We start from the raw sequence: 25,000 nt of genomic DNA on the forward strand, positions 1-25,000 counted from the left end.
TCTTATAAATATGGTATAAATGTTAGAGATTTACATGGGAAATGTGTGGGATGAGGATAAAACACACATGGTACCTTTGCGTTCTCTATACAGGGACAGATGGCCCAGGCAGCACTGGCCTGGACTGCAGGGTTTGGGTTCTTCAGCAATGACCAAAGCAGACGCACTCCATCCAGACGGTCGATGATTCTGAGGGCAACAGAAAGATATAAGCTGTAAAGTGCAGAGTTGTACAGTGCAAGTTAAAGCGCTAACCAGGAATCATCAGCAAGGTCAGAAAAGATAAGGACAGGTAACAGGGGTGGAAGACACAACTGAGAACCTGGACACAATCAGCAGACGGGACCAAAACAGAAACAACACACACCGCGAACTCAAAACACACAACGTGAACTCAAAACATGACAGAGGCGGGTTTTGGATCAAGAGCTAACCAGGGACCAGTGTCAAGGTCAGAAAAGATCAACAGGAGGTAACAGTGAAAACAAAGTGCAAGATCAGACTTTAGAGGAGGACTCAGTGAAAACCTGGAGACAATGAGACAGGAAAGAACAGGGTTGGAGACGGGACTAGAACATGGAATGGAATGGTTGTAATTGGAGGTGGGAGCTCAGTGGTTAAGAAGGTCACAAGTTCAATCCCAGCACCACCAAGCTGCCGCTGATGGGCCCTTAAACCTCAACTGCTCAGATGTAAGTCGCTCTGAATAAAAGCATCTGCCAAATGCTGTAATTGTTTGTATTGTGCTGTGATGAGCTTTGCTGGCTTTTTTTCTTCACATGCTTGTTTCACATCCTGCTCTAGAATATGATGAGACACATGATCAGTGTCTCACCTGGCTAGGAGCCTGCTCCCATCAGAAGATCCGTTTCAATATTTATAACTGCAGCAGGCCATGGACAAACATGCGATTTAGATCTTGTTGCCAACACGCAGGAAGGGAAAAAAACTCCAGGGCAGGCCTTCTTTCCAAATCAAACACCCATACAGACAAGCGTCTCTATATTTCAGTGTTGGACAGCGAAGGTTCGCTTTAAACGCTTTAAACCTGCTGTATTTCACACACTGCTGAAGGCCGTAGTCAGGCTATGGGAAGCCGAGCAGAATGGTTCTTCAGTGTGGCCTGTTTGTTAAATATAAATAACGTGTAAACCGTTTCCCGTGTGTGCGTAGACCGACAAGGCCGACATTCAACGCTGTCATGATCGCTAAACCACTCTGTAATGGCGGAGTTCTGTATGTATTCTGTACGGGACACAGAGGATCTGGAGGACTTGCGCCGTCTGGCGACTTATAAATCAACTCCTGAGTCGTGATAACAAGAAAAGCCCTTAGGAGACCCCAGAGAGGCAGTAAATCTGTGCCCTAACAGCACTGAGTCCCGCACGGTGCGATTTCAACATGCAGATTGCTGAGTAGGTAAAGTGGAACTCTTACAAACATGGGGGACAGCGAGTCTTTTAAGGTCTGCTGACTTACATGTGGACATGAGATTTAGTTCACATTCAAGTGGAAAGTGTTTATAAAGATGTCTGGCAATTTATAGTCGAAAACAACAAAGTAGTACGAAGAGATGTAAAAAACAAAACATGGTTTAATGTGGACACTAAAACTAGTCTCCTGTCTCAGTGTGGACACTAACCCTAGTCTCCCGTCTCAGTGTGAAGACTAACCCTAGTCTCCTGTCTCAGTGTGGACACTAACCATAGTCTCCTGTCTCAGTGTGGACACTAACCCTAGTCTTCTGTCTCAGTGTGGACACTAACCCTAGTCTCCTGTCCCAGTGTGGACACTAACCCTAGTCTCCTGTCTCAGTGTGGAGACTAACCCTAGTCTCCTGTCCCAGTGTGGACACTAACCCTAGTCTCCTGTCCCAGTGTGGACACTAACCCTAGACTCCTGTCTCAGTGTGGACACTAACCCTAGTCTCCTGTCCCAGTGTGGACACTAACCCTAGACTCCTGTCTCAGTGTGGACACTAACCCTAGTCTTATGTCTCAGTGTGGACACTAACCCTAGTCTCCTGTCTCAGTGTGGAGACTAACACTAGTTTCCTGTCTCAGTGTGGACACTAACACTAGTTTCCTGTCTCAGTGTGGACACTAACACTAGACACCTGTCTCAGTGTGGACACTAACACTAGACTCCTGTCCCAGGATGGACACTAACACTAGTATCCTGTCTCAGTGTGGACACTAACCCTAGACTCCTGTCTCAGTGTGGAGACTAAGACTAGTTTCCTGTTTTAGTGTGGACACTAACACTAGTTTCCTGTCTCAGTGTGGACACTAACACTAGACTCCTGTCTCAGTGAGGAGACTAACACTAGACTCCTGACTCAGTGTGGACACTAACACTAGTTTCCTGTCTCAGTGTGGACAATAACCCTAGACTCCTGTCTCAGTGTGGACACTAACACTAGACTCCTGTCTCAGTGTGGATACTAACACTAGACTCCTGTCTCAGTGTGGACACTAACACTAGTTTCGTGTCTCAATGTGGACACTAAGACTAGACTCCTGTCTCAGTGTGGACACTAACACTAGACTCCTGTCTCAGTGTGGAGACTAAGACTAGTTTCCTGTCTCAGTGTGGACACTAACACTAGACTCCTGTCTCAGTGTGGAGACTAACACTAGACTCCTGTCTCAGTGTGGACACGAACACTAGTTTCCTGTCTCAGTGTGGACACTAACACTAGACTCCTGTTTCAGTGTGGACACTAACACTAGACTCCTGTCTCAGTGTGGAGACTAACACTAGTCTCCTGTCTCAGTGTGGACACTGTGGACAGAAAACAGTGTGGACACTAAACACTGTTGTTGTGGACATTCCCAGCATGGCCAGTCTCAGCTTAATGTCCTACCCAGACGTGAACATGTTGGTCTGCGACGGGAAACGATCATATGGCAGCTATTCTAATTATTTAACACACTCAACCATCGGCCTCTCGAAAATGAGCCGCAAGACAAAAAGGAAGAATGTGCGTGGGAGACGAAGAAAGGCTTTCTGTCCACAACTAAGTGTAAACGTAAAAAAAAATAAAATAAAAAAATAAAAAAGAGCCAACCCTAAAAATATACACGTCCCGAGCGCGTTGCTCAGGAGGTGATGCATTTTTCTGGATGGCGGCGCTTCTAGTTGCTCTCGCGTTCACGTGACCCCCTTATTTCTTCCCAAACGAGCCGTGTGGATTTTTACTACACCGCTGTGGTCGCATACGTCCATAAACGTATTATGCTTTTAGACAATCTCTGGTTGCGCTCGCCCGAGTGAGAAGGCTCGAAACGTAAAGCAGTGTATTTGCGTCCAGCCTTAATTGGGAATGGGACCAGAGTCTATAATAGTCTTGTAAAAGTAATACGATTCAGATGGTGCAACACAGTGGAACACGTCGGCTCAGGGTGACGTGCCACTACAGAGAATTTCCCGGGGCATCATGTCTGCGCTCGGTTCAAACACGGACACTTTGTTTTTGTTCACTCGCAAAGTTGTTTTTTTATGTGACACAGTACGACGGCACAAAGGAACGAATTCGTCCAGGCTACAAGACTGGTGCAATATTTGGAATTCTGTTTTGAAAGTCGAACATTTTTAACTATAGCTGTGGTCACAAACAAGCTCATGGCTGAAACTTTCCTTCTATAAACACAAACCCAAGAAAATGGATTTCGATATTGTATGGCATATGGTGATGTTTCCTTCATGTCCAATAGACACACAACTACGACTGTTCTACAGAAAACAACCACCTTCTGCTTCAATCGACAGAAAAAGTGAAACGTGATGTAACAAGCGTAATTTGTTTCTGTCGATTGCCATGTTTTGTTTCTGTTGCACCATCGCTAGCAGCTTATTTGTAACTCTCCTCCAACTGTTGGTGAACTTTCTTGTTGGCCATTTTTGTTCAAAATGACACTAAAACAGTCCCGGGCGAATGTTTTACATGATCACATTCCAAGATATATCTATAGAGGAGGTGGTAGTTCAGTGGTTAAGGAACTGGGTTACTGATTAGAAAGTCTGGCGTTTGAGTCCCAGTACTGCCAAGCTGCCACTCTTGGGGCCCTTAAGCAAGGCCCGTAACCCTCTGTGCTTCAGGGGCACTGTAATATCTCTGATATGATCAGCTTCCCTACATCGCTGGGATATACAGAAAAAAATATTTCAATGTCCACCTTTTCTTTCATATGTGATTCCTGTCTGTGACAGAAAATGAAATCTGGAAAATAATGGTGCCTGAAGTTCCGTCACCCACACACTGAACATCCGACTGTGCTGAACTGTGCTGTTCTTCATCTTTACCCCGGCTATAAAACATGGTTCAGTACCAGAGTTTGTGTGTGTGTGTGGGTTTCCTCACGGTGCTCGGTTTCCTCCGACCTCCTTAAACATAGTGGTAGGTAAAGAATCCAGATTCCTGAGAATGATGAAGCCCTGAGCAGGATGAAGTAGGTAATGAAAACGGATGGATGATTATATATAACACACTTATGTGCTACGGCCCTCAGATGAGCATTGTGGCTGATTGCTGCTTGAGTGGTATTTATTAATGAAGATGGGAACCAATCTACTGAAGCGAACCCAGTAAACAAATTCCTGACTTATTCAATTAATTTGTTTGGTGGAACGTGTCCAAAATGGTGTTTGAAGACGAACGGTAGTTTAGCGTCGACCCAAACGGAGAAACGTCGGAAAAGGAAAAACATGGTGCTGGGAACGCTCAAAAGCACAAGGACACACCCTTGAGGAACACCTGCAACCTCTTCGAGGAAATCACTTCCTTACCATTAACAAAATCAACAAGAAATTAGCGCAACAAGAACAGAATGGATTTCCATGAGTCACGTCTCGGGCATGCTGCAGTTTCTTTGCGAATTTTGCTGTTCTTTATTGAACCTCGTCAAGCTTAACTTAATTCAAGGGATGGGATCTGCACATGGTGGACCAAAGGTATTCTCGGTGCATGTCCTGCACTCCGTTCCAGTTTCGTGTGGCTGGGGCTGGCCGCCCGTGCCAACTTCGTGCTTCGGCTTACTCGAAATGACCGCAGTGAAACAATTAAGGCCTCCACCCTGGCCACAAATATGAGCGGATCAGCAGGTAGGATAAACAGTAATCCCTGCTCTCTGTCATTAAATCGCTGAGCCATGAGGGTTTCCACACTGGACCTGTCAGGTCTTGGATGAGACACAAACGTTAGGCTGGTCAGGGACCCTTGAGATTCGTCGTCGCAGCGTTAAAAGGAGAACAACAATATTGTGCCTCGCTGAAACCACACCGAGCAAACAACCAGAGGGGTGCGAGGTGGAGATATTCCACACTGTATGCTGCTGAAGCATTGTTCGAAGAGCTACGAGAAGGAGCGGAACTTGGCGTACAGGATGAAATTGGTGGCAACAGCATATTTCAGCCAGAGCAACATTGTGGTTTCCTCTAAACCCAAACCAAGCCAAGGGCAGAGGAACCATTTTCGAATTGGCTCGTTGGACGCTTTTTGCTGCCAGTAATGTAAGCCTGTCGGAGCACGTTCGACTTCAAATGATCAAATCTTCTTTGGGTTGTGGTAAGTAACCGGCCTGATATAGTATATCACACGAGAGGTTGTGTTAGAGTGGAACTGTACCCTTCTTTTCCCTACCATGCTGGATTTAAAACTCATAACCGAGTGGTTCCAAAGAGATTAAAATTAAGTTTTTTTAAAAGATATAAAGTGCTTGAAAGAATCAAGTAACAAAGACTTCTGGAGTGCAAACCTGCTTGCAGAGTGAGCTATTTAAAAACAATCCTGACCCCTTGGAGAACTTACGCCATGTTTTCTGGATCCATCGCGCAAGCTCCAACAGCCCTGGTGACGTTGATCAGCAGTGCCTGGTTGGTTCCTGTGAGCAGGCTGACCAGTGGTGGGATTCCGCCGCTCTTTCGGATGGCAATGCGGTTCACCGGTCTTTGGGCGCACTCTCCTAAAGCCCCCACCACATTGACCAGCACTTCTTCAGGCTGATCTGAGAGCAAAGCCACCAATGTCTGCAACACCCTGTACTCCTCAAACCTGTGAGAAAACAAAAATATCATGAACAACAAAGAGCTTATTCGCACAAAATCTAAACCAGGGGGCCCGAAACTATGGCCCCTACCCCCCACATTTAAAACGGCTCATCTGATATATATCTTAAAAACTAAAGCTTGTTTGTTTGTATGGTGCAGAATTATCTAATAAACTAATCGAGCATTAGGAGACAATAAATACATTTCAAAGCAAAAAAAAAATCTCCACAATAATACTGGCAGTCCCTCCGGCCCATGTGATATTCTGTTACAAACCGCCCCGGCCCACCTTAAAAAAAAAAAAGGGCAAATTATTTGACCCTCACAAAAACAATTAACTAAATAAAAAAAGGTTTGGAGACCCCTGATGTAAACAGAAAAGGTCAGCCATGGGTGATTTTTGTTTCTTGCTTATTTTGGTCGTTGCAATTGTGTCAGTTCTGCTCACCTGTTTCTTTTTACGTCTTTATTAGGCTGATGCTCATAATTCAAGTTTTTAAGTTTAAAGTTTATTGCCATTTGCACAAGTACTTTGCAGAACCTGAACACTGGAATTCTTGTGCGTTTCTTAAAATCAGCTTTAGTCAAAAAAGGTTTACACAGTATTTACATAAAATAGAATACACCAATAATATATTATATATATATATATATATATATATATATATATATATATATATATATATATATATATATATATATATATATATATATACACATTTTAACCAGTAGTGAAAGTGAATAAATAATATTGCGCTTTGTGTAAATAATGATTATTGTAAATTTTATAGATAGGTAATATTGTACATTGTGTAAAAAAAAAATATTGTAGATATTGCGTAAATAAACAATATTGTGTAAATAATGTACATTTTATAGATAAGTAAAATTGCACATTGTGTAAATAAATAATATAACACATTGTTTACATAAAAATTATTGCGCATTGTTTAGATTAGTAATATTCCACATTGTGTAAATAGGTGATATTGCACATTGTTGACTATAATTGAGAGTAAATGATTTGAGCGTACGGGGGTGAACAGCCTTGCTCGAGGGCCTAACAGCGGCAGCACTATAATATCCGCTATGTCATTTATCATTGTGCTTGTGTGAGTTCTCGAATGCTGACATGTGAAAAACAAATGCACCATATTACCAATATTAAAAACGCCCTCGAAACATTGTAAATAACGGAAAATGGTGGCCTATTGTATTGTTTCCCACGCTTCTCGTGACACACACTTGCTCTCCATGAGCATCGTTTTCTGTGGCTTGGAGTAGGACGGAGATCGTGTTTTTTTTTTTTCGACCAGGCGTCGCTTGCCAAGATCAGTACAGTGGCGAACTACAGTAAACATTTAAAACGGGAACGCTGCGGTTGCCGAAAGCCTCGACAAACCTCTGATGTACGATTAAGTTATACGAGTCTTTTCTTATTTGCAGTTACGGTTGCTGGCATCTTTGGCTCCCCGAAAAGGAGATCGGGAAGAGTGTGTCCAAGGTCACATGGTTTTGGTCGGAGTCCAACCATGCGTAAAGCTGTAATGAAAAGGCTGAGTGTAAAAACTAGAAGTACTGAAAAAAGACGCTTGACTGTGAATAATCGAATGTTCGGAAAACACGCGCGAATGCTCTAAGCTGTAGATGAATACGCACGTATTAGCGCACGATAAATGCCGTTAAAAGCGCGCAGCTTCAGCTCATAAACACTGGTTCGTATCGCGGCGACGTTGGTTGCAACGAGACGCTGCCTTGTTTCATCATCTTGTCGAACTCTCCAAGTGCTGCACAGTGGCCCTTCTTTCTAACAGCACTTGTGATTAATTGTTTTGAAAGACTGGGTTTCAGGATTCAAACACTGCTTTTAGCGACAGCGTTTTCACAGAAAACAAATGAATCTGGCCGGTGCTTGTTGACATGGGCAGGTACGGAGGGAAGTAAATCACGGATTTTCGAGCGAAATGAGACCTGATCTTCTCAATGTGAGCCCAAAAAATTTTCATTTTCATTTTGACAAAAAAAAAGAATCCTTGAAACATGGCCTAGCCTACGCAGGAGTGTTAAAGAACGATGATCAGTATGGGGTAGTATATTTTTATTTATTAATAGTCTAACAGATTACAGTATTGGCAAAACAGAGCGATTTACAGTATCGTAATATATAAACTGTACAGTATATGTGTATGCGACAGTAAAACACGCAATGTCCATCGACGCCGAAAAAAAACAAGACAAGACCTAAATTTGGTTGGTGAAACACCAAAAACGTCGAAAAAATACACGCTCTAACTTCAAGACAACTACCGCTGTCGACCACTAGAGGGAGCACATTTTAATATTTAAATATTTAAATATTTGTACAAAAAGTGTCGTAAATTGTAAGATCGGAAAAATCGTAAGTCAAAACATCGTAACTCTCAGATCGATAAAGTTTGTCTGGTTTCTAATCAAAGGTTCTATTTGGATCCTAATGAACATTAAAAATGCAGTGTTTTAGGGTTCTAGCACTACAAAAGAACAACAACTCTAGAACCTCTAATGGTTCTCAGTTACTGTGACGTTGTTCTGGGATCTTTTCTGAGGTTGCACAATGACATAACGATAGAACGGGAAAAATAATGTGAACGCAGCAAAGACGTTCGAAATCTGGCATCACGTCGCATCGATCCATACAACAAAGACCGATTTTGCACCGTTTCAGTCCAAGCCGCCTCATTGGCTACCGTCTGTTTGGTCATATAAATGTAGCCTGGAAAGATCTCCTGTAGCTCAGATCATTGGATTTTACCTGACAACTAGTGATGGGAAGATCTGATCATTTTAGTGACTCGGTTCTTTGAATCTCGTTCATCAAAATACATGAATCGTTTAGTTCATTCTTTTGATTGGAAATAAAATAAAATGTTACATTTTCAATAAGCAGATTCCCCCAACACGTCTGCAACCAAACTGCTTTCGGGGAAACTGAACTATATAGTTCCTCGGCTAATCATCTCATATTTGGCGTAGATCTTATAATAGGAAGTATGTGATATGTGCAGTTTCGGCAGGTTTTATGTTTATGTTTGTGTCTTATAAACTTCTATAAACCTTTTCTGGAAAGTGTGTTGATCTTTGCTCATTCAGACACACATGAGGTGTTTAATAGTGGAGATCTTTCACTCCAAACCCATATAAAGTGTAACATTGTGCTGGATTTGCGCACTGCGGCACTGTCATGCTGGAACGGGTTTGCTGTGGAATCGCGTTTAGAGACAGAAAGACATCTGCTGTAGCATTTCTTTTTTTACACATGATGAATAACAGGACTCACGAGGAACTTCTGAGTGTCATTATATTCTTTTGCCGTTAATCACGTCTCGTTCTGATGCGTCATTAATCAGGTAAACGTTAAACACATTGTCCGACAGGAAAAATCCTTTCCCCTCTAGTGGAACCCACAACACCCACAACACCGAACTTCCCAAATGCTTCCGGACCCCCCTTTTCCACCCTCTCCACCCTGGTCCATGCCTCGGCCCACGCTCTCTCACATCACTGTCGCTCAAAGACGTGTCTGCTTCTGCCAACCCGAGCTGTCTCTCTGACCTGCTCATGTACTCGAGTGAGAGAAAAAATAAATTTTGTTTATTTTTCGTTCCGAAACGCCACACGGGACGCGATTCATGTCACCCTGGGCGCTCGATCTCATACAACCACAAAAGCTCTGTCAAATGTGTGACAAGAACCCTTTTGTCGTTTTCAGCGTTCCTACACATTTCCTTTCAAAATTCCACACTTTTCCAGACTCAAATCTGCAGACTTCTTTAAAGATTAACACCATATTTATCATCTGAAATAATGAGTCAAATTCCAACATGCGCTCCATTACTATCTCTGATGTATGTCAGAATCAGAATGTCTGTTTTTTTTACGTGCTTAGTCACCAGTTGGGGGCGCTGTACTGTCGTGGCAACTGCTGTCTCACAACGTAACAACCGATCACGTCTGAGCGGATCGGGTCTCGCTCCGAACGCCACGAACACAATCGCACGTTGCCGTGTCCACACTGATACGCTTTCGTTTCAAAAACAAAACGATTTGAATGTTCTTTTTTTTGTTTTCAGTCAAAGGAAACGTAGCTTTTTGGACAACGGCCTACAAAGGTACATTTGAAAAACGCCGTTTTTACGACGCAGGGTGGACTGTTAAAACGGAGGCTTTCGAACAGCCGGAAAGTAAATAAACGGAAATCACGCGGGCCGAGCCGGCTTACGTTTTGTTTTGTTACGTTTTCAGTGCTCATGTTAGTTCTCACTCTCCAGTGTTCTGTATTGTTGAAAGATTTATGATCAAACTCTTGATGTCACCCAAATGAGGATGGGTTCTCCTTTTGAGTCTGGTTCCTCTCAAGGTTTCTTCCTCATTACATCTAAGGGAGTGTTTTCTTGCCACAGTCTCCACGGCTGCTCATCAGGGATAAACACACACCATTCACCTTCACTGTTGATTTCTGTAAAGCTGCTTTGAGACAATGTCTGTTGTGAAAAGCGCTATACAAATAAACTTGACTTGAACTTTTTCAGACGTTTCATTCGACTTTTTGGTGAACGATTTAGACGTTTATTTTCAAAAGTATCCAGATTAGTGTAGCTGTAATCTTTGTTTTATAAAAAAATATATACATTTTTACAAATTCATAATTTTACAACACAAATATTCCTCAGTAATAACCTAAAAATCACCCAAATCAAATTCCATACTTTTTCCAAGATGCATGGGAACCTTTTTTTATTTAGACCTTGACCTTGTTATACGCAAATCGCCCAGGATAAAGCTTTAGAGTTTAAACGTGTATTAAAGGAAATCGGTTCACACCCTGTTGTCTGAGCGCTCAGAGAGAACTCTTACGTGCTCCTTTTTCTTTCATTCCGATCCGTTATATCCAGAGCGTATAAACAAACAGAAAGAAAAACATGGTATTTTTGAATCGGCGTCATTTGTGGCGAGCGTGAAAATGATCAGTCTCATTATTATAATGGCTTTTATTATTGTTGCTGGCGCGTGGTGTTAACGGAGCCCGGAGTCGTTAGGTACGCTGTTTTCTCTTGCGGCTGCGTTTGGTGCTAATAGAGGTTGTGCGGTGAGTCAGGCGTGAGGTGTGAGTCAGTGCGCTAGTCAAGCTGTTAGAGATGGTGGACGGGTTATAAATAACAGTCTGCTACCTCTGACTAATGTCTTTTAAGGAGAATAAGGGTTGAATTTGTTGTGCTAGCAGGAAGTTAGCGTGTTTGTAGCTTCTATTCGCACTGTTTTCACAAAGCTGATTCAGCATGAAATTATGCCTTCACTTGAACACGGAGGAGTGAACCTGCTCCAGCGTGACGATGCACGATCCTGCACAATTCAGCTCCATTAAGATCTGCTTTACATGGGGTTGGAGTGGAAGATCTCCTGCTTTAGCACTCTAATGAACATGAATGAATGTGAACGCTGACTGCACCCCAGATCTCCTCACTTCTTTACCTTCATCAGTACCCAACCTTGTTGTCTGAATGAGCAGCAATCTCTGTGGAGCAAAATCTAGTGGAACATCTTTCCAGAAGAGTGGAGGGAATTCTAAGAGCAAACTGGGACTAAATGTGGAATGGGATGCTCAAAAATTTGCACGTAGCAATCTTAAGGTCAGGTGTCAAGTCTAGTCTTTTCAGAAGAAGAACAGTAAATGGGGACTCGATGTGGAACGGGACGTGCGAGAAGAAGTGCGCAGCAATCTTACGCCTGGGTGTCCGTAAACTTTTGGTCCCTCTGAGTGTAACGAGTGCACTTTTTTGGGTTTGTATTCGAAACTGGTATTTGATCTGAAATTGAGTTGAGCGGATAGTTAGTAAAAAACATGTGTTTATGTAAATTAGTCAGCGGGGAGGAATGCTGAAGCGGAAAAAAAAAAAACCCGGCTGAGAAACCCGAGAGCGTTTCGGTGTTTCTGTTGAAAGTGACGCTGGGTGAATTAATGACGCCAACGGGCTTTCGTTTGGAGAGGGCTTAATGCGATATAAATGCGCGATAAAGGTTTCGTTCGGTTTGAGTTATGAGATGGAGAGAGAGAGAGAGAGAGAGAGAGAGAGAGAGAGAGAGAGAGAGAGAGAGAGAGAGAGAGAGCAGTTCTGCTACTGGGCCACAGCAGACACGAGCCTCCCTCGGCATTCCTCCTCCCAAACTCCATTTTCTCTCTGGGATGCAGCCAGACAGTAGAAACGTCCACAAGATCCAAATCTATCAAAACGCCATAAAAATCCAAAAACACTCTTATCATGAAGTAAAAATGTGAGGCTGCTTTATCAGATCCTTGGCCTCGGCCTTTTGCGAAAATAAAACTCAGTAATTTATAGGCAGGTAATAGCGTGCGTATTTGAACCCTGTATACTACACGCGTACCGCGTGACAAAAAAATAGGGCTAAATCATTTTTATACCAGAGCACCTTTTGCGACGGAAAACGCTTGCCAGGTGCTGCTTCCAAGATTTTTTTTTTCATCAGGCGGGGAAAGAATGAATTCTAAAAAAAAGGACTGAGCTAGAACAATGACGACAGGAGAACCTCCAGGATCGCCATGGTGACAATGAGGGAAACGAGACGGAGGTCGACGTGCTCGTAGGTGGTGAACGACTCGAAAACTTTACAGCGGCAGGTGGGAGGAGCGAACGCACGTGATGAACGAGTCTTATCTTCTCGAGGTGGACTTTAAAAAGGGTAAACGCCTGCCTTTGCCGAACGTGAAAGATCGAAGTGTAGAAAAACATGTTCGCAAATGGTCAGGAATAATGACTCGGGATGAGGCAGAGGGGAAGAGCGCTGGAAAAAAGTGGTTGGGATTTGAACTCATGACCTTCGGATCCAAAGTCCAATACCTTAACCAATAATCTACAACCACCATTTTCTCGTTCTTTAACTCTCACGTGACTCGCGTGTACATGTACGGTATTCATATCTGAAATGTACAATTCTGACCAGCGACCCCAATCAGCTCCTACTTTGACACGTGTAAGTCAGTTAACCAATCAGGCTTTCACACGATTCTCTTTCTTTACATTTACAGTCAGACCTCACACACCTTTTATCCAGGTTGTCCCTTTAACTGTATTCTGGATTTATTTCCTCAATTTTATTTCGATTTGTTGAACGTATATTCTACAACTTTTCAATTCCTGAACTTTCCATTCGGAGAACACGTTACTTTGCCGCTTGGCCCCACCTTATTATGAAGTCCATCAGTCTAACAAACCAAACATCGAACATCTGCATTAACGCTAAACCGCAAAGCGTTTATGAAGAAAAGTGCTCTCAGCTTCATCTCATCGCCTGAGGAAAAAGTTAAACTCGTCTTCAGTATCCTGACAAAAGTGTTGGGATGCCCAACTTTTCCACACACATGTGCTTCAAAACCAAAATGACACCACAGACATGGAGCCTACATGAGGATGCAGCATGAAATGTTCCCTTCACTTGAACTACGAGACCCAATCATGTTCCAGCATGACGCTGCACAAAGACAGCTTCATGAAGATCTGCTTTCCATGGATTAGAGTGGAAAATCTCCTGCTACAGAGCTCTAAACCCTATTAAACCCCCAGGCCTCCTCATCTCACCTACATCAGAACCTGACTTTAACACCTGTGTACCTGAATGAGCACAAATCTCCACAAAATCAAGTGGAACATCTTCCCAGAGGAACGGAGGCTATTACAACAGCAGTGTGGAATGGGATGAAACGCACATACAGGTGATTCTCCTCCACGTCGTGTATATAAACCCGTGTGTGGATTGTAAACACTAAGTGTGGACCTACTTCTCGACGTTCTCCATGCTGATGGAACATTTCCAGATGGCTCCTGTGGTGGCGGCGAGCAGCTGCTTGTTCTCGGTTTGTTTGAGCAGGACGACCAGCGAATGCAGGCCGTTGAATTGCCGCACCAGATCCCGCGTCTGCTTGTCTTCCGCACACTTATCACACACACACACACACACACACACACACACACACAGATGCAATACACGTGTCTGCTATTCATTTCAAACCTTCTTCATGTCACAGGTTGGAGAGAACCCGGCCGTGTGCAGCTGTGGAAGCACTTCAGTGTCACCGCGGAGAGATTACCTTGAAGATAGCGCTCGCGCAGTGCGTCTGAAGCTCTTGGTTGTCACAGCTCAGGTTCTTCACCAAGTCCTCGATCATTCCCTCTTTCTGGATGGCAATCCTGTAGCTCCTCTGTGGAAAAGAACGAGAGCGTCCTTCACAGTGCGGCTCACTCTAATATGAGTTATGCTATTTCAACTAGCATTACAGCTTTTGAAATAGTTCAGGAATAATGCGAGGTCTGGAGTCTTATGAAATGCAGCTCTGATTTGTTGATGTTTAAATATAGGCACATGTGCTTTTGGCTACTAGAGCGGGTTCATTGTGTCTTAATCTCTTGTAGCTGAAAGACGTGTCTGCGGTCTTTTTTTTTCTCCCTGAGCGTTCACTGTAGCTGCTAGCTGGATTTCGCGGTGCTGCGTTTATGATTAGCTGTTGTTTAATGCAGTCGCTACAGTAGCGCCGACAGTCTAGACATACGAATTCTTTATGTACGGCTTCAAGAATTTCTCTTAAAAGGAGAAAATCCAGACAATTCCACACATCGAGGGAGTGAATGAATGAAGGGTGGAAGGAATTAATTAATTTATAAATAAATGAATTGAATCAATAAATAACTATCCTGTAAGTTTCTTAAATTGAGGCATTTGTTAAAGTATGCTGAAATAAGTAGAACACTTTAGTACATATCTTGAGAAAATTAAATATCAAATTTAAAATACACACTCATATACACGTGTGTATAGCTCTAATGGAGTCTAATAAATGTAATTTAATGAAACTATTTACTTTTTCCATTTATTTAATTGTATTTAATGATGTGCATTTGTGCTAATTTAATCAGTTACTGGATTTAATTAATATAATAAAAAGTGTATTGAATTAATTAAATGTATTCAATTTAATTTTATATATTTATATATATTTATAAAAGAAAATGTCAACTGTTCATGTTTATAAATGTTAATATGTTATAAACCGAGTTATTATTAAAAAAAGGACAAGCTATTTTATGTTTTGTAACACAACCCCCCACGTGACTTGAAAAAAATGAGGTACCGAGGAAGTCACGCTTCGGTTAGACTTTGTGGTAGGCATTGTTTGGCTACCACGATGCCTAATTAGCATTATATGATATACCGAAAGTTATATAATGGTTACTATGGTTACATGTCAATCTGGCATATAAGATCGCGGGTAACATCATATACGTACCGGTATACGATAAACATTTGCTGTGGCTACATGTAAAGTGTGTTCACAAACTAGCAACATACATTGGAATCTAAACTGTTTTCAAAATCCTTGAAATCATTCCTATGATGGAATCTACAAAAATCTATGAGAAGAAAAAATCAATAATTTCCTAACTGGAGCAGAGAGAAACAGACCTCAGAGGCGCACTCCTGCAGAGTTCCCACCACAGGGATGAGGACATTGTTCTGAGGAGATTTGAGTAGTCGGCCGAGCAGAGGGATCGCCCCTGCTTTACGGATGGCCTCCTTGTTCCTGGTGCTCTTACTGCAGCTCCACAGTGCCAGAGCACCGCAGCGTGCCACCTCCACGTCCTTCTCCTGCTCTGTGCTCAGCGTCGTCGGCTTAGGGGCGCATTCCAGAAGCTTCACCTGAAAAAGAAATTTACAGTGAGTCCTCAAAAGTAGCTAACGTTTTACAACACACCCACTGTCAGCCCATGTTTCATAAACATGTGAGTTTTTTCATGACCTCAACTATCAAACTGCAAAAAGAAAAGATTAACAAGATCGATAGCAGAGTTGTGATTAATGACTCATGACACAACTCATGCTCCTGACTCAGGATTTGACTCAGACTTAAATGCTCCTGACTCAGGATTTGACTCAGACTCCAAAATGTCTGACTCAGGACTTGACTCAGGCTTAAACGCCCCTGACTCAGGACTTAATTCAGGCTTAAACGCCCCTGATTCAGGACTTAATTCAGGCTTAAACGCCCCTGACTCAGGACTTGACTAAGGCTTAAACGCCCCTGAATCAGGACTTGACTAAGGCTTAAACGCCCCTGACTCAGGACTTGACTCAGACTTAAACGCCGCTGAATCAGGACTTGACTCAGGCTTAAACGCCCCTGACTCAGGACTTGACTCAGGCTTAAACGCCCCTGACTCAGGACTTGACTCAGGCTTAAACGCCCCTGACTCAGGACTTGACTCAGGCTTAAACGCGCCTGACTCAGGACTTGACTCAGGCTTAAACGCGCCTGACTCAGGACTTGACTCAGGCTTAAACGCCCCTGACTCAGGACTTCACTCAGGCTTAAACGCCCCTGACTCAGGACTTCACTCAAGCTTAAATGCTCCTGACTCAGGACTTGACTCAGGCTTAAACACTCCTGACTCAGGACTTGACTCAGGCTTAAACACTCCTGACTCAGGACTTGACTCAGGCTTAAACACTCCTGACTCAGGACTTGACTCAGGCTTAAACAATCCTGACTCAGGACTTGACTCAGGCTTAAACGCTCCTGACTCAGGACTTGACACAGGTTTAAATCCTGACTCAGGACTTGACTCAGGCTTTAATGCTCCTGACTCAGGACTTGACTCCTGCTCCTGACTCAGGCTCCTTGACTTAGGCTTCTGACTCAGGAGTTGACTCAGGCTTTAATCCTGACTCAGGTTTTGATGCAGGCTTAAACGCGCCTGACTCAGTAATTGACTTAGGCTTTAAAAGTATCATTTGCAACTCAAATAGTCTTTTGACAAATAAAAATCAAAGTTTATGACTTCAAAGCTTACTGTTCTTAATTTGACTCAGACATCAAAGTTCGCTAGTCAGAAAATTACACATCAAAGCCAATAATCTCAAATTAGATTCAGACTTCAATACTTTTGACTTGCAAGTTGGTTCCAACATCAAACCCACTGATCCCCACCTCAACTTAGATTTCAAACCCAATGATCCCAACTTGCCTCTGAGTTCAAGGCTTATGAGTCACTAACTGACTCGCACAATAATGCAGATGATTTAAAATTTGACTCATTCCTAAAAACCCTACGTCCTGCAGCTCGACTCTCACCAATGACTCCAAAATTAATTTATGACTTAAAAATCTACTCGGACTTCAACGGATATGGATCTCAACCCAACACACGACCTGCCCTGTGTATTACAACACCAAGAACTGCCAAGACTATGTTTTTTCCCCAAAAGAAACAGAGATGGAAATCTGAATTCTATTTCTGAACTCCTCATAAAATGTGAACAAGCACTAGAGGTTAGACCCAACACTCTTTATCCTCTTCCACAGGTATCATTTCAGACACCAGAATAAGACCCTGGGATTCACAGCGAACAAGTCGTGACTTGACTCAGACTCATAAACGTTAAGTCATAAACAAGTCTGGTGGAAACTGCTGAAATGCCGGACATTAGTGGTGATGGGGCATAGCAACGGAGCAAAAAGGAAAAGAAAAAAAAAGACCAGCATGACTGTGGTGCATTATGTGTACTTTTGTTCTAACGAGATTACACAGGAAAAGCTTACTATTCTGGCCACCATTGGCAGAGCTTTCAAACATCCGTATGCCAGTAAGGAGCGAGCCAGGATTCAATTTACATACTTGGAAGACAGAATTGGACGGTGCAACCATGCAAATCTGGCTGAGCATTTATTCGATTCCCCACAAAATAATGTTCTCCTCCGAAGACATGATTGTAAAATCATATCCATTTGTGTTTGGGGTGAAAGAAAGAAAAAAAAAAGCACATAAGCGGTGATGAATTTGCGACGGGGAGAGAAATTCGAAGTAAGTGAAGGATGAGGTGGACACTGGGCTTTCAGCTGCACTGATTACTTGCAATGCTGATTCCTGGTCTGCGGTTTATAGTTTATAATAGCCAGTGTTTTCCTGAAAATCTGCCGGCCAGCGCATAAGCACCGAAAACGCATGCGGAATTTACTAATTATGTAACTTCTGCCCACAGAGGTCCGTGTGCACAGCAGAGACGTACATAGAGTATATAAATAATTACGTCTAGCTGTAATATTCCAGTGTGAAGGTGTGTAAAGCTTCAGGAGAAACCACACTGGATATTTTGTTCAACTAGTATGAAAATTCTCAGTGTAACTACAGTTACATTATAATTACATCCGGCATTGATTGCTAGTGTGCTGGACTACTGTTTAATGATAGATAGATAGATAGATAGATAGATAGATAGATAGATAGATAGATAGATAGATAGATAGATAGATAGATAGATATTTTTTTTTTTTTTTTTTTACATTTTTTTTTCGGTATATTAATCATCTATTTTTCCAGGAGGAAGACGACTAGCATCTTTTTCCTAAAAATTCACTTTTCTGTGAAAGTCCTAGCGAGCCCAAGGCTGCATTTGTGTGATAAATAACCACCTCTATGCCAGAAATATATTCTCATTAAAGCTGCAGTGATGTAACTCAGGCTATATGCTAATACAGCATTACAGATGTGCACTCCAGAGGTGGTCTGAGCCTTCAGGTTGAGCAGAGTGTGTGATGGAAACGCAGGCTACGTCCGAGTCCGGATGCGTGTAAATATACAGATTAGTGCAGGGCCATGAGCTCGTAATCATGGCGAGCGTCACTCTGTCAACAAACATACGTGCGGAGTTGAGAGGCGACCCGACATTCGATCTGTTTTTACCTGCAGCGCCTGGGCTTTGGTGTGTGTGTGTGTGTGTGTGTGTGTGTAGAAACAGGTGGGTAAACTCGGACTCACCAGTCTCCAGATGCCGCCATGTTGGCGTACGGTCCGACGTGCTCGCCTGAACCTGGCCACGTTGGCGATGGTCTCAGCCGCCAGGCACTTCAGCTGTTTGTCCGGAGTGTCCAGGATGGACACCATCGTCTGCAGGCCTCCTAAATCGACGATGGCGCGTCTGATCTGAGCGCTGTGACTGATCTCCTTCAGGATCTTCAGAGAACCAATCTGAGACATGAACATTTTCATGTTGAGACAAATTAATCATTAAATAAAAAACAAACAAGACATAAACAAGACAAAGTAAACAAATGTGACAAACAAGACATAAACAAGACATAAATGACATATTAAGAATGAGACATGAAAAAAATAAACACGATATAAACAAGACATAAATGAAATATAAACCAGACATAAACGAGACACAAATGAACGGTAAACAAGACATAAATAAATCATTAATAAAACAGAAAAAGCAAGACAAAGGACAAAACAAGACATAAACAAAAGAAACATGACAAACAAGACATAAATAAAACATAAATCAAACAAACGAGACAAAGGAAACAAATGAGGGATAAATGAGACTTAAATTAAACATTAAAAGAGACATAAGCGAGACATAAACGAGACTCTTGTGCTTTTTTTTTTTTTTTTTTACTGTGAAACTCACTTTACACTTGAGCTCCTCGGTGTCTAGCAGGTTGATGAGGACCTCCAGTCCTCCAACGTCTCTGATGGCCAGCTGACATGCCTCCTGAGCCAAGTTACAGTCTCTCATAGAGCACAGAGCGATCACTGTCGCTGTCTGATTACCTCCCTGTACACACACACACACACACACACACACAATACAGAAGCAATAAATATGAAAAACATTTATCTCTGTTCATTACACACACACACACACACACACACACACACACACACACACACTGAACCACATGGTCAGACACACTTGCTTATGTGAGTAAGTGTGTGTGTGTGTGTGTGTGTGTGTGTGTGTGTGTAAAATGAACAGAGATAAATGTGGTGACTGAAGAATCATTTGCTGTAATAAACAGAATCGCGCATGTCTCTGACTCTTCGTTATCCAGCTGCCTGCTGCAGGAGAAAAGTGGACAGATGTGCTGAGCTGAAACATCTGCCCATTTCCCCAAGTCTTTGCTGGATACAGAAGCTCCTGCACTGAGCTCCTGGAGCATCAGCAACATTAATAAAGCTTTGAAATCTGACTCTTCAGTCCTTTCATCAAACACACTGGTGGGTCAACAAACACTCCATCTCTCTCTCTCTCTCTCTCTCTCTCTCTCTCTCTCTCTCTCTCTCTCTCTCTCTCTCTCTCTCTCTCTCTCTCTCTCTCTCAATTTCTCTCTCTCTCTCTCTCTCTCTCTCTCTCTCTCTCTCTTTCTCTCTCTCTCTCTCCTAATGTTGGAGATACAGCATACATGGAAGATACACACTACAGGAGGTAAACGAGCTCCATCCTCCTGAATCAGCAAAATAGGACACACACACACACACACACACACACACACACACACACACACACACACACACACGCCTTTCTCAAAGAAAGAAAGAAAGAAAGAAAGAAAGAAAGAAAGAAAGAAAGAAAGAAGAAAGAAAGAAAGAAGATGGTGAAATGAGAGAAAGGTAAATTGAGAGCAGATGGTGTTCAGAGAAAACGATGAGTGGAGATAAAATAACGGAGACAGCGTGATGAGAGGAGCTGAGACGTGCTTACAGCAAAGGAAGGAGAAAGGGTGATAAATAAAACAGACAGACAAAGAGTGAAAGAGAAACAGAGACAGACAGAGAAACGGTGAAAAACAAGAGAGAAACATAGGCAGTAGACAGACAGAGAGAGAAAGAGACAGAAACAGAGAGATAGAGTACACTGAGGAGAGACATGAACACAGACAGAGGAGACAGTAAAAAGAGCGTGGAAAACAGAGAGGGGGAGAGAGACAGAGAGAGACAGAAAGAAAGATAAGAACACAGACAAAGGAGACAGTGAGACAGAGAGAAAGAGTGTGAGAGATAGACAGAGAAAGTGAGGAACGAGATGAAGTGAGAGACAGAAAGATAGATAGATGGAGTACAAGAAAAAGAGAGACAGAAAGACAGGAACACAGACAGAGGAGACAGTGAGACAGAGAAAAAGAGTGTGAGAAACAGAGAGTGGGAGAGAAAGAGAAAACGAGGGAGCGAGACAGAGAGAGACAGAGAGAGACAGAGCACATGTGTTGTCCATATTATAAACCTGGACTAAATGTGAACCAGTAGCGGCGGTGAATCCGCTGTGCCATTCTCTCCTGCTTCAAAGCGTTCGGCGGGTTAGCATCGCAAACTTGTAAAAACAGCGCTCGGTTTACAGCCGATACCGCCGGCTCGGACGAAAGAGGAGGAAAAAAGAGGAGAGAGGAAAAAAAAGTGAGGGATCATATGCTTTCATTTTCGCCTGCTTTAGTCTCAAAGAGCTGTGGACATTCTTTAAAACTAGAACAACATCTGAAGGTCTTTTATAACGCCAGACTCGGATGCTACTGCGCACCCAAACACACACACACACACACGCACGCGAAAACCTGTGTGTGAACATGACTGTCTTCCCTCACAGCATGCGAAGTGTTTTACTACTACACTTCTCATAAGGAAAAGCACACACAGATGTGTTGAGCTGCTCTCAAATCACACGTTCAGTCGAAAACAGTCGGGCAGTCGTATCTTCTGGCCATAAAAAAAAAGAAGCCCAGTCTGAACTATTTATGTCAAGTGTCATTCGTTATAAGCGCCATGTGCTGCTGAAGCCAGTGAGGAGAGACAGAAAGGAATAAAGAGCAAAGAAAACAGAGAGCAGGAGGGTGAAAGGGTTGAGCAATCAGACATTTCATACTTTTTTGGCCATAAAATAATCGACAGAGGATGAATTGACGTTGATCTGCCACTTATCTGTCTTAAAAGTGGATCAAGGTTGTTTTAAAATCATCGTCATGACTTAAAATCAGCTTAAAGTAATTAACAAGGTCCAAAATTCAGCTCAGAATCATCAATAGGGTCTCAAAATCGGCTCGCAATCTTCAAGGGGTCTCAAAATCAGCTCGCAATTATCAACATGGTCTCAAATCAGCTAACAAACAACCAGCATGGTCTCAAATCAGCTCATAATTATCAACATGGTCTCAAATCAGCTAACAAACAACCAGCATGGTCTCATATCAGCTCATAATTATCAACATGGTCTCAAATCAGCTAACAAACAACCAGCATGGTCTCATATCAGCTCATAATTATCAACATGGTCTCAAATCAGCTAACAAACAACCAGCATGGTCTCATATCAGCTCATAATCATCAACATGGTCTCATATCAGCTCACAATCATCAACATGGTCTTAAATCAGCTCATAATCATCAACATGATCTCAAATCACCTCACAATAATCAACATGGTCTCAAATCAGCTTATAATTATCATCATGGTCTCAAATCAGCTCATAATTATCATCATGGTTTAAACATCAGCTTGTAATTATCAACATGGTCTCAAATCAGCTCACAATCATCAACATGGTTTCAAATGAGTTTATAATCATCGACATGGTCTCAAATCAGCTCATAATCATCAGCATGGTCTAAATATCAATCCTGAATCTTTTAACAATAATTTTGAAAAAATCTTAATAATTGAATCATCTCAAACTCAAACAATAATTTCACATTGTCTCACTATCGACTCAATCTAGTCTCAGTTCATCTCTGAAAATGCCACAGAAACAAATAACACCGTGCTTCTTTGAACACACTGAGACTGATCTGCAGAATAGAAAAAGTAAAATTCAGAATGAGAGCAAAAGCGAGAGAGAGAAAGAGTGATAGAGAGCGAAAGAGAGAAGATCAGACACTCAGTGTATAAAGATGAAAATGAATCAGTCTGATGAGTCGTTTGCGTCGATCTTTATTCTATAATTGTGATGATAGACTGAGACAGTGTGAAGGTAAAGAGGGAAAAAATAATGAAAAAAAGGAACGAGAGACGGAGTTAAAGAGCCGAAAGAGGAAAAAGAAAGGAGAGAAGGCTGCTCTTGGCATTTGGAGCGAGCGCACGGCGACACGACGCTCACATTAAAGCTCCCTCATGAGTCTGATTTACAGAAGAACTCGTATTATTTATCCTCAATTACACACAACGTCCAAATCTCCTGTGTGCGGTACAGAACCATCAACACACAGAGACAGAGAGAGGGAGAGAGGGAGAGAGAGAGAGAGAAGGAGAGAGAGGGGGTGATAAAGCAGAAAAAAAAAGAAACAGAGAAATAGAGGAAAAATAAAAAAAGAGATTCAACAATAAAAGGAAAAAGAAGTAAAGACAAAATATAGAGAGAGAGCGAGAGAGAGAGAGAGAGAGAGAGAGAGAGAGAGAGAGAGAGAGAGGAACAACAGGAAGATGAGAGAAAGATGGAAAGGCAGAGAATGAAAAAAGACATTTAGAGAAGAATGGAAAAAGAAATAGACAGAGAGGGAGAAAGAGAATAAATAAAAGATCTAGATTCAAAGACAAAAGGAAAAGTGAGGTAAAGACAAAGTGAAGATAGAGAAAGGGGGGATGGAGGAAAGAGACAGACAGAAAAAGAGAGAAGAGGAGATAAACAACAGAATGCAAGAAAAAGAGACAGAGAGAGAATGAAAGAAAGGGATAGAGACAAAAAGGAAAAAGGCAAAAGGTAACAGAACAGGAAGACAGATAAATATAAAGAGAGAATAAAAGCGTGAGAAAAAGACAGCGAGAGAGCGAGAGAATGAAAGAGAGAAAAAGAAAGAGAGAGAGAGAAACAGAAAGGTATCACATTTAATGGAAGATATTAACCTGATCTAAAACAGCAGCATCCATGTGGTTTTACTAACATCCCTCTCATCACACACACACACACACACACACGAACGGCAGAAGAAAGGAATCTAACTATGGGTGTTCTACAAGCGTCTCGAGCGCGTCTCAGTGAGTGTGTGAGGAAGCTTTTTCTCGGCTCGGTCTCCTCTAGGACTAATCCCCTCATCACGAGCACATCAGATACACAGGTGTATTTATCTTTAGGTCACATGACACCTTAATCACACACTCGCTGATTAAATACTCCGTTCTACTAATTACGTCACTTCTGGTGGGATCTGGTCTGACCAGAACTACACGGATTCGTAAAGGTCTGGTTATATAACATTCCTGGTGTGCAGTGCTCTCAATAAGATCTGAGCTGACAGTGGTTATGTGATGTAGCATTAATTCTTATTTTATAAACTTACTGTAAATTAAACAAATGCTCTCAAAATCCGCTCAAACTCGCCTCAGAACTCTCAAATTCACTACAAGGTTCTCATTTTCACCTCAAACTCATTTCAAAAAGAATTAAAATTTACCTTAAAAATTCTCAAATTGACCTCAATCTCAACTCAAAGTTTTCAATATCACCTCAAACTCATCTCAAAGCTCCCAAAACCACCTCAAATTGATCACAACGTTTTTAAAATCATCCCGAGCTCACTTCAAACTACTAAAAATTGCATCAGAGTTCTCAAAATCACCTTTAACGCACCTCAAATCTCTAAAAACCAAAACAAATTCAACACACAGTTCTCAAACTCACCTTAAATGACTTGAAATCACAGTAAAGGTCTTAAAATCACTAATACTCATCATAAAGTTCTAAAAATCACCACCGAATCACCTCAAAGGTCTCAAACTTACTTTACAATTACATCAAAGCTCTCAAAACCACCTCAAGTTCACCACAAAGTTGACAAAATCACCTCAAACTCATAATAAAGGTCTTAAAATCACCTTGATCTCATCTCAAATGTCTCAATCTTACTTTAGTTTCAATGCACCATTTGCAAAATCACCTCAATGTCAAATTAAAAGACTTAAATTAATGTCAAAGCTTTCGAAATTACCTCAAAGTTTCCAAAACCACCTCAGATTCACCACAAAGTTCTCAAAATCACCTCAAAGTTACCTCATAGGACTAAAATTCACCTCAGACCTCTCAAAGCCACCTCGAATTCACCACAAAGGACTTAAACTCACCTGAAAAGACACATCAAAGGTC

The 25,000-nt window shown here is 42.1% G+C and overlaps 1 protein-coding gene across 4 annotated transcripts in view; it reads right to left on the reverse strand.

Annotated features, from left to right (window-relative positions):
- odad2 (outer dynein arm docking complex subunit 2) overlaps window positions 1-25,000 on the reverse strand; it is a 68,782-nt gene that overhangs the window by 15,602 nt on the left and 28,180 nt on the right. For 2 of the 4 annotated variants that reach the window (XM_046853053.1, XM_046853057.1), the window contains 7 exons: window positions 19,567-19,713; window positions 18,909-19,118; window positions 15,559-15,792; window positions 14,189-14,299; window positions 13,880-14,034; window positions 5,810-6,052; window positions 75-189 (listed from right to left, as the gene is read on the reverse strand). In XM_046853053.1, the coding sequence (XP_046709009.1) occupies window positions 75-189; window positions 5,810-6,052; window positions 13,880-14,034; window positions 14,189-14,299; window positions 15,559-15,792; window positions 18,909-19,118; window positions 19,567-19,713 (1,215 nt within the window). Of the gene's footprint in view, window positions 1-74; window positions 190-5,809; window positions 6,053-13,879; window positions 14,035-14,188; window positions 14,300-15,558; window positions 15,793-18,908; window positions 19,119-19,566; window positions 19,716-21,848; window positions 21,996-23,763; window positions 23,883-25,000 lie in introns of those variants that run through there. The other 2 variants (XM_046853054.1, XM_046853055.1) reach the window with 2 other exon arrangements.

The sequence above is a fragment of the Silurus meridionalis genome, chromosome 7 (genome assembly GCF_014805685.1).
Source record: "Silurus meridionalis isolate SWU-2019-XX chromosome 7, ASM1480568v1, whole genome shotgun sequence".
Taxonomy (NCBI): Eukaryota; Metazoa; Chordata; class Actinopteri; order Siluriformes; family Siluridae; genus Silurus; species Silurus meridionalis.